The 10,785-nt window shown below is 41.8% G+C and overlaps 1 protein-coding gene across 3 annotated transcripts in view; it reads left to right on the plus strand.

The window, feature by feature from the left end:
- LOC120553234 (protein bicaudal D homolog 1-like) overlaps positions 1 to 5,820 on the plus strand; it is a 109,662-nt gene extending 103,842 nt beyond the window's left edge. For all 3 annotated transcript variants that reach the window (XM_039791439.1, XM_039791441.1, XM_039791440.1), the window contains one exon: positions 678 to 5,820. In XM_039791439.1, the coding sequence (XP_039647373.1) occupies positions 678 to 1,686 (1,009 nt within the window). In that variant the 3' untranslated portion in view covers positions 1,687 to 5,820. The remainder of the gene's footprint in view (positions 1 to 677) is intronic.
- The last annotated feature ends 4,965 nt before the right edge of the window (positions 5,821 to 10,785 follow it).

Consider the following 10,785-nt stretch of genomic DNA (forward strand, 5'->3'; position numbering starts at 1 on the left):
TTCTCAGTGTACCAATATGTGTAAGATACATTTTCTCTCAATCCAACAATCAACAATCTTTCTAATCTTACAGTAATGGAATAGGTTGACATTTTGGGAGATAATAATTATAGATTATTAAAATGAGAGTTTTCTGAAAAGATCGATGCCACTCTTGTGTGTCTGCACAGTAACTGAAGCTACGGCCAACCACTGGCTAGCTTAGCTTAGCACAAAGACAGGATCCATCTGAATGCATCACAGTCTGCCTACCAGCACCTCTAAAACTCACTTGTTAACATGTTATTCCCCGATCCAATCCGAATTTAGCAGACTGTTTTTCTGTTTGGGTTCAAGATGTGTTAACATTATAAGATATTTTTGTTATTCGTTTAAAATCTGCGGAACATTCTGCATAATTCTGCATCTGCAGATTCCATGTGGCCCATATTATACCTTGTCTGTTTAAATGTATAAAAACTGAAGTGTAAAAGCAACATTATGGGGGGCCCCAGGAAGTTACTGCGCTTGTCCAAGAAACATACATAAGAATAGTATTGATCTTCTCATCCAACTAGTAAGCGAATTGTATTCCCCTCTTCATGGCCTCTTTTTTACACCTTTTTTGTAGTTATTTCCACATTTGTATCTGCTCCTTTTTTACCTTTTTCAACCTGTTGAAACTGTGCCCTCTTCAGGTGTGACGAGTACATTACCCAGCTGGATGAGATGCAGAGGCAGCTGGCTGCAGCCGAAGATGAGAAGAAGACTCTGAATTCCCTCCTGCGGATGGCCATCCAGCAGAAATTGGCCCTCACCCAGCGCCTGGAGGATTTGGCTTTCGATCAAGAGCAGACCCACCGCACCCGCGGGGGCAGGCTAAACCGCGTGAAGACCAGCACTCCCAAAGTAAGTCACTCGGCCTCAGCTTCGGCCTCCAATATAGCCCATGGCTCTTCAGCTTTGGCCCCTGTCAGCCTCCCCCTTTCCAGCCTTCCTAGTCCTACGTCAATTCTTCCTGATGATCCCTCTGTGCCCCTTAGCCTATCTGTGGTCAGTGCAGCTTTGGCCTCAGCTCTTACCTCCCCTACGTCACACATACCCCCTCGCAGTCCGTCATCACCAGCGGTTGCCTCATTGGCTGGCCCTTTGGCGCCAGAGAGCCCTCCATGTCTGGAGGCCCCCTCCTCTCCCTCAGCGCGGACCTCGCCCTCAGCCACTCTGAATCTGGCTCGCTCCCAGTGGACCCTGGGGGTGCGGACGGTTGTGGTTGACTCCCACAGTTTCAGTGTCAACATCTCCCCCACTCTGCCTCATAGCTCGGGCCTCTCCAGGCACTACACCCCAGACTCTCAAACCTCTCCCCCATCCACCACCAACACCAGGCCCACCCAACCAGGATCTGCCCCATCCTCTCCCTACCGGTCCCCTATTCTGGGGCTCAGGCGCTCCACATGGAGCCCCTCACCCCGAACTCGGCCCTTGTCTAGCCTGATGCGCTCTTCTGTCCTTCCCTCCCCTTACTCCACCTCCCACTCCCCTTCTTCCTCCCACAGCTATTCCTCTGCCTACTACAGCTCCTCTCCTGCTTTTACCCCCTCTAGCTCCTACCTCACCTCTGGTACTTCTGGTACTTCTTACAGCCACTCTATCAACTACACGCCCCTCTACCCCAGATACTACAGTTCATACCGGCCACGGCACTGACGCCTTACTATAAATTCTTTACTATAACTTTTTTGAAGGCTTTTCCACCAGGCTCCTTATTGACATTAAAACTGCAACTCCCATCAGCCTTCTCTTTTTGTCATCTTAGAGAGTGGGGGCTCACAGAGAGGAGGACAGAGTGGTTTCCTGTTTCCCTGTGCCTAAGCTTTGGCCAATGGGTTCTAAATGTTCGGTGACTTTGCTCAGGGATTTGACATAAGGAGCACAAGCGGCCCCACTTTCCTTCTATTCTGAGACTGCTGATTGGTCCACAGGAGGATGCTAATAGAGACTTTTTAACAAAGGTTTTTAGCATTTAGGTTCTTCAGGTTGAGACCATATTTGCATGAAGTGATTAAAACACAGAGACATTCAGACATTGACTGGACATCTTGCAGACAATTTCATAGGTATGAATGAGGGCCATGATACATTAATTACCATCCTCTATATTCAATATAATATCCACTCTGTAGTGAGTCTGTATACACAAAAACACTGTACACCACATATTTTCAGTGCAAGCATTCTCCTTTTGTTTGTTCAGTATGATTCAAGCAAATGTGGTTGTAAGTGTCATCTGAACATGTCTGAAGACAAAAGTGTTTATACCACTTCCAGATGGCCACACACAAAGCTCTGTTGTAGACAGCGGGGGCACGATGATCTCTCCTGAAAGTCATTTCTGGTATTGCACTCAGTGGCAGTAGTAGCTTTGTGAAGAATAAAAAAGAGCCTGCTATTTTTTACACCTATGCCACCTGGCCAATTGTTTTGGCCAAGTTGCCATGCTTGCTAAATTGTTGTTGAAAAGTTAGGAAAATTGTCAGACGTAGACCCCTGAATTCCAACATCGGGAGGGTGTTTGAGAGGCTGTATGTCCTTGCAACAAGACCTTTGTTTGAAGCATACTGACCTTTAGTGTTTCAGCTTTGATCTCACTCTATAATCTCTCCCTCACACACACACACACACACACACACACACACACACACACACACACACACACACACACTTGTATGATGAGACAGTTGTGGACAAGGAGTGATGGACTACTCATTGATACCCACAGTATATAATCTCTCATGGTGGGCACCGCTTTCCAAAAGATATTCATAGGACAGCTCAATGAGTATTCTTCATTTCTTGTCCAAGGTTGTTGCCCTCATCAGCTCAACCTTCAGCAATTGTTGTCTATCTCTAGCACCAACCAGTGGTTTGTTCTCATATAGCAATGTACTCTGCTATGCATGTTCACATTTGGATGCTCTTATACTGTAAACTTCCTCGCCTTCCATATAAAAAATGGATCTAAGAGAGGTGCAGGCTGTATAAAGGTCGTTGCAGGGATGAACTTATGAGGAGGAAGGAGAACACTCAAACATGGCATATTACCAGTGTAGGATCAGCTGAATATCATAGTGTAGTCATTTTACAAGGAAGCAATACGACTTGGAGATCTTGGTGATCACATCTGTGATGTGTCTCAATAGTCTGAAGTTTCCTTCTCCTCATTTCTTATTTGAACTTTCTTTAAGCATATCAACTATTAAAAAATCACTTCTAAAGTAACTATTACATTCAACAACAAAAAACCTGAAAAATTAAGAGGAATTCCTCAACAAGTTGAGTTTCTCCCACATATAACCCATTATTTACAACTGACTTGCTTTTGAGAAAGATGATAATCCCCACAAGCTACACTGGTTAGGATTAGAAATATGAACTTTTGTAGGAGGGTATAACTTGGCATGGGCCGGTATATGATTCTGACGGTATGATAACCTTCAGCAAAAATATCATGGTTTCACGGTATTGCAGTATTGCAATTACAGCTTTAAAATGTATTATATTTTTAAATGTCTGGGTAAAATAAAAAATGAAAATTACATTGAACATATTGTATTTTATTTTTAAACACACTGCACACTGGCAGGGAGAGACATTTCTAAACTGCACTTCCTGTCCTTATGTCCACTCATAAAAAACAGCTTATACCTTAGGAACGGTATGACAGAAAATGTTCCTTGACATGAAACCTTGACTTTTTCAATGGATACCTTTTATAGACAGAGACAGTATACCTTGAAAACCGTTACCAGCCCATGCCTAGGTATAACAATCATTTGCAATTTGCATCTTCTGGCCTGGTATCACTTTAACCAGGTTAAATGAAAGTCCCATTTCTATGCAGAACATAAGATATAAACCCAGATTGCTCTCTCACTGTTACTTTTAGCTTACACAAGATGATCACTACAGAGGGACACTGATAATTTTGGTTGAGTAAAATTAGTTTAAGTGTATATGTTTTCTCAAAATGCAATTTTGTGAGTAACCATTAACTGAAGTTAGGCATTTATTTAAAAAACATGTGATTCAAGAAAGTACTACCACATGACCACATAACTTAGTATCTTTATATCCAAACACTGACAGCAAGTGATTCAAGACTATTCTATCTAACTATAATGGCCAACTTTAGGGTTATACTCGTAAACCCACAATGTAGCACCCTTTTGTGCCTCTGAGGCCATCTGCAGAGGTCCGTCCAGTGACACAGTATGAATTCTGACACAGAATGTATTCAGGTTATGTTTAGTCTTGTTCACGGCATTGCATCAAACTCAGGGAAGGTGACATACCTAATTCAACCTATAATTAGTCAACAACCATCATTCATGAGTCAACAACCATCCAGAATGACTATTAACATTATGATATCATTTTGACTTAGAGAATAGATCTCCCAAATTAGATTGAAGGTTTGAGTTAATTGTAGTCAAGTTAAAGGAAACATGGATGTTTTACATCTTACCCAGAGTCACACAAGAAGATTTATATCAATGTCATCTCGGTGTCTAGTACAGAGATATGGGTTTGTATATCATGTTATTCCAATTTGGTAATGTTGCACAGTGTTTCACTTTTGTACTGGATCAAATCCAACCAGTTTATAACTTGTTTCAATTTCCTGAATTTGAGTTAATATTGGATTTAATTTAGATGCAACTGCCAGTGATGGTGGCTTTGCAGCCATTTTGCAACTGCTCAGTTTGTTGACCCTTTTTAGTTATTTCTGCCAAGTGGGAGATATAGTAGCTGTTAAAAATTCCTGATATCTTTAACTTTGAGGAATAAACCTGGAAATCTGCCATGATGGTTTTTCCCACTTTGTTGCCCGTCATTGTTGAATGAAACAGATCAGGTCCATAAAACTGAAAACACAACCAACCAGGAACTGTTTTGTTTACCCATAAGTATGTGGTTAGCTACCAATTCCAACTCTGTACTGGATTTGTTGATCTTTCTGTTTGACCTGAGTTGACAGCAAACTCATTTATTAAAAGGTTTTTAATGTGCTTTTAACTGTTAGCAAATAACATATGTGGGATAAGAGTTCAGCACACATGACACCGTATTACCTGTGTCTGTGTGTGCCTTACAAAACAGATTCAACAGCACCCACAAAGTGTAGCCTGATAACAAATGCCTGTCTGAAAACAAACCATTTTTTATTGTGCTTCCTTTATTTTTCATTTCCAAACCTGCACCTCAGGTTAAATTGCTGGTTTTGTGTGTATTTGTTTTTGGTTTAGATTGTTTTCTGTGGGGATGGATTATGACTCATAATACTTCTAACTGTCAGTAGATATTTTTTGTCTGGGTAATGTCCAGAATACAGACTTAGAAAATACCCCTCTGCAATGTACACATTCTTTTTTTCCTTTTTATCATCAGAACCTTTAATCACCACTTTACTTCTTTCTTTTCTGATCTATTAATTCAGACTATCACAGTAATCTATTGACTATTGACTCGTGTTTAACACTGTAAACACACACATTTTTTAATATGCAACATGGGGCAAAGACTCATTTGACAGGCACCTTTTTTCCTGATTTCTGATTGGCTCCTTTGAAAGTAGTGTTTAGCATAATAGGCCCACATCTTGCTTTCATTTTTTTCTACCTCAGCAATCAGATGTCAATCTGATTTTAATGAGCAAATGGCATTTGAGAAGGAGTCCTCTTTACATTTTCAGTATGCTACTGCTTGATCAATGATTTATGAATACATTGTGAAAGAAATATGACCACAAAATATTTTAATAAAATTCACATACCAACCTTATTTTTACTGCACTCAAGCTGATCCATTTCTTTGACGCCTGGCCTCGATGTGTAATCAGATAAATGTACATTATGCGACGAAACCAGAGTTTTACTTTTTTTTTTATTTAGCACATATTATGCTACATACTTTACTGCTGACCATTTTCTAAAGAATCCTCTATGTTTTCAGTTTTTCCTTCCTCTCAGCTACTGGTTTTCACTTATTTACATGGTGTGAAAATGTATATGACTTGAAACTTATCTTCTGGAACTTGGGTATTTCAGTTACTGAGACTCATCTTTTACAATCTATATAAACCATGGCACAAGGATGGCAAAAGATTTGAAGGTGGGGGGGGTAGCGGTAGCTTTACATAAATATTTTTTCCTACTACTATGGGCCAACAGTTAACATAGAAACGATTAGAGATACATTTAAATGCCCTCTGTAAATGGTGCCCTGCTGGTAGGTTTTACAACATGACCTACTTTCACTTAACTACAGTGCAGTAAAATCAATCAGATGTCCGTGATCTGCGTAACGACAGTACAGTGGGACGTCTGCCTTCAACAGAGCGACAGTAATAACCTAACATACCATCATTACTGAGTTTAAACTACATTCACGGTTATGTTTGCACAGAATAACGCTTTCAATAAACAGAAACATAACTCTTGCAGCGCACATGAACAGATGCGCAATATTAGCTCACACATAAAATAGCACCCTCGTGAATTAGCCTGTTGCTAACGTACATTCATAAATCCTGCATAACATCGTCCCGTACCTACAGGACCTCAGACTTACTTATTGATGCGCGCACAGAGTAGTGTCGACAAACTTAGTCCAATGAGGGGAGAAAGGAAAGTGTGATAGCGCTCCACTTTTAACGCTTTTTTCTCTCTCACTCGAGACCGCTGTGTCCAACGTTAGAAGGTAGAGCGAGCTACAGCTGACAGGGAGAGAGAGAGAATGTATCACTACAGCCAATCTTGTCTTTGTGTCTTTGCTAGTTTAAGACCGACGCACTTGTCAATTTCCCGTCCAGCGCCCGCGACTAGGATTAGTGTGTTTGACTTTATTTCCTATAAAGTATAAAGTACCTGTGCTGGCGCTGATCTCCACCTGAGGAATATGGTTACAGGTGTGCAGACAATCTCATAAAATGCCCAGATAAAATTTCCAAACGACTGTACAGACGGAAAAAGACACTTTCCTGCCTAACCGGCGTCTCTCTGCCTCTGGATAAAGCACGGGATGATCAGATGCTGGAGTCCTTCGGCTGGCTTGTCGGTTCGCGCGCCCAGGGAAATATTTGTCTGGTGAAGCTGGCCGTTGGCAAAACCGTACGTTACATTTCCCCAAACATGAAAGCGAAGTGAAACAAAGTCAAGATGAGAAGCCTGTTGCATAGCTCCCATCACTGTTCAAGATGACAGGCATGAGGTTCCACTAGTTGTGTGAGCGCAAAGCTATCCGTCACTACATTCGAGCTGTGAATGACCGGTAACCACAACAACAACAACAAAGTCCGCGTTGGCACTGGGGTTAGTTGGTTGACGGCATACAGTGTTTCCCTCTTCCATTAAGAGCTTCGGGGAGAATTACGTTGAAAGAAAGGCAGAAGTGGCCGTTAGCTGTTTAGCACAGCTGTTAGCCTTCCCGGGCTGACACGCAGAAGAGACAGTGGTCTAGGCAGTGTGTGTTGTGCTTCCACACTGCATGATTTCCTGATTTATCAGAGGAAGCCTCTGGCTGGCGGTCATAAGTTGAGTCCTTTAGTCTCTCTTTGGGTTTGACCATGGTCCTTGGAGCACTTCTGCATCCTTCCTGATCTGAAGTGGCTCTCCCTTGACACTGGGTTACTCTGGCATACCTTTGCCTGAAGAGTAGTCAAGCTCCATGACACAACACCTGTTCAAAAATAGCAGTTAAAGCTGCAGGTTCTTGCAGGATGGGGCCGGTTTATCCTTTACCCCGATCCAGCATTCCTGAGAGAGGTTCCGTCTGGGTTCCACTCACTCTCCTCTCCTGAAAGAGCTCAGATGGTAGAGTAGCGTTCATTCTGCTTCCGGTCGTCTGGGCATACCTTTGTCAAAGCCATGGCTGTCCCACTGGCTTGGTTGTGGACGCTATTGAACAGGTGTATACATTTTCGGGTGTGCCTGTCCCATCCTGAGTACTGGGGCACTCAAACCTTGGTGTTGCTACCTCGTGGGCTTATGGTGGCAAGACTCCCACGCTGCTATATGTACAGCAGCCACGTGGTCATCTTGGTCCACCTTCATTTGTTGGATGTGGCAGCCAGCCCCTCCTTTGTGAGTGTGTGCTAGGGGTGACACGTTATAAGCCTTGGTGGCTATGTGTTCATCTCACCGGTTTGTTGTCTTCCTGGTCAGCTGAGCGCTTTGCAGGCGGAGTGGCCTTTTTGTTTAGGTGTCGGCCTTGAACAAAGAAAAGGTGTGGGCCTCTATGTGTTCCTTGAGTCAGTCTTGCATCTTGCAGCCTACTCCCAGCAGCCCCTCTGCCTCTCAGGCTTGGCCTTTGTGACTTGCAGGGCCTTGACTTGGTTGATGGTTCATAGTGTTCTTTTAGAACAGTTCATTATAACTTGTTTTGACACTATCTAGGCTTGGGCAGAACGGTCTTCTCACAGGGTGTCTTAAAGAGTTCCCCGTACATATGGAATATGTAACGGTGGAGAGAGCTTGATACGATAGAGAACGCTCGGTTACGTTGTAACCTTGGTTCTTTGAGTGAAGAGACTATCTTTCCAGCTGTAGCCCACTCAGAGACTGTTCCAATCAAACTATCAGTGATTCCATGCCAGCAAAGGCTTTATAGGAAATAGCATAGGGCATGGCCGGGCAAGCCGGTGTGTCTTAAAGAAGTATCCATGTACCTGACCTCAGGGGGATCATTCCCGTACATATGGAATATGTAACGGTGGAGAGATAGTCTCTTCACTCAGAGAACCAAGGTTTGAACACAGTAGTGAAATGTGAAATAATGACCTTAGACAACATTCACAAATGTAAAACACAACTGTGTGATTTAGAAAATTGTCAGCAGTAATGTTTGTGAGTTTTAAAAATGGACTAAATCACAAGTATGGTCCCTGAATGACTAATAACACATCTTCAGCCATGCGAAATTGGTGGAATCTCCTGTCATTGCGTCAGCTAATCAGCAATTTACATGGTCATCCAAGATTATTAGAAGCAAAGTTGAGGTGATGCAAAAGTGGACTCAAAAGAAGGAATATTAACATCTTGTGTGGGTGTAACCTGTATTATGGTTGAGGTAAAAGAAGGAAACCACTGTGATCTCCTCTCTGTGATACCCTTGTTCTGTCTTAACAAACACAACTCACACACACGCATCTCCCTGTACTATATATTCATCAAGTGAAAATTTAACCTATGAGAGACAATTTAAAGTCTGTCAAATGTTGTTATCTGTCCCATGGTACATCTATACCAGTTTTGCAGTTTTATTCATATACTCTTTCAGAGTAATCTCTGTTGCCTTTCTCGTAGATGGGACCCAAAAGAAAAAATGTCATGTAGCAGACACATTGATTGGTGTACTAATTTTGGCAGCCATAGGTTAAAAGTGACCTGTTATGCTCATTTTCAGACTCATACTTATATTTAATGTTTCTATTAGAACATCTTTACATGCTTTATTGTTCAAAAACACTTTATTTTTCTCATACTGCCAATGAGGGCTGCACCTGTATTCACCTTCTGTCTGAGACGTTCTGTTGTGCCTTTCTTTTTAAGCCCTTCTCCCGAAAAAGCCCAGTCTTCTCTGATTAGTCTGCGTTTCTGGGTCTCTGTATCTCTCCTCTGCTTTCGCTGTCACTGTGACGTTTGTTGCAGCCGGAGACTGACTGTAACGGAGTATAGGCAGCCCTTTCTAATGTGAAAAATCACCAATAAAGGCTTCTAAACCAAAAATTACAATCGGGCATGTTCCAGCAGGAATGTGATCCGAAATGGTGGAGAAATGAACAACATTGGCAGCCAAGATTACAGCTTTCTCTGGCGTAGCATGTAGCTACATGTAGATAGCAGTGGACTGTAACGGAGTATGGCAGTGAAAACTCACCATTAAAGGCTTCTAAACCAAAAACTACACATGACATGTTCCAGCAGGAAGTGATCCATTATTGGTGAGATATTAACATTGGCAACCAAAATCACAGCTTTCTCTGGTGTTAGCATGCAGCTAACATTACAGTTACATGTAGCAGTGGACTAACTGTAACAGAGGATAGCAGCGCTTTCTATAGTGAAAAATCGCCCAAAAGACTTATAAATCAAAAACTACAACCACAATTACAGGTTTCCCTGACATAAGCATGTAGCTACATGTAGCAGTGTATGTAATGTAAACACTGCAGTAACGTGCTTGGAGCAAGTGATAATACAAAAAAATCTGGCACGAACTGACATCAGTTCGAGCAGAGTAGAAAAACCTTTTGAAAGCAGAGTGTTCAGAACCGTATATCTGAGGTTTTTGCTCACAGGGATTACTTTAACATATGTTTACCACATTATTAGAAGCTATGGCCATGTTTAATATTAACATTTGACATCGTAACATATATGACAGAAAATAAGGAAAGGCATAATAACTGTAAAGAAATATTACAGTGTTAAAGGTATTTGTTCAGCCTGATTTGACATACTTTTCCTACAATATTGTATCGGTGACAGTATTAATTTCACAGCTTTTTATGACTATTTTCCCAAAAATGTTCCATTATTTACTTCAAGTAGCCCACTCATTGGGTGTTCTAGAAGACACTGACTTCATTACAGTTAAATGGAAGGAGTTTTTCCAGACAGACAATTCATTAAGCTACAGAGCTGTTCCTCAGAAATAAATCATCTTATTAAAGTATCTTATATACTTTTGTGGCCCAGAACCAAGGAACCACAGTTGAATGTTGAGTGCAAGTTGAATTTAACTAAC

This window comes from Perca fluviatilis, chromosome 23, assembly GCF_010015445.1.
Source record: "Perca fluviatilis chromosome 23, GENO_Pfluv_1.0, whole genome shotgun sequence".
In the NCBI taxonomy this organism is placed as follows: domain Eukaryota; kingdom Metazoa; phylum Chordata; class Actinopteri; order Perciformes; family Percidae; genus Perca; species Perca fluviatilis.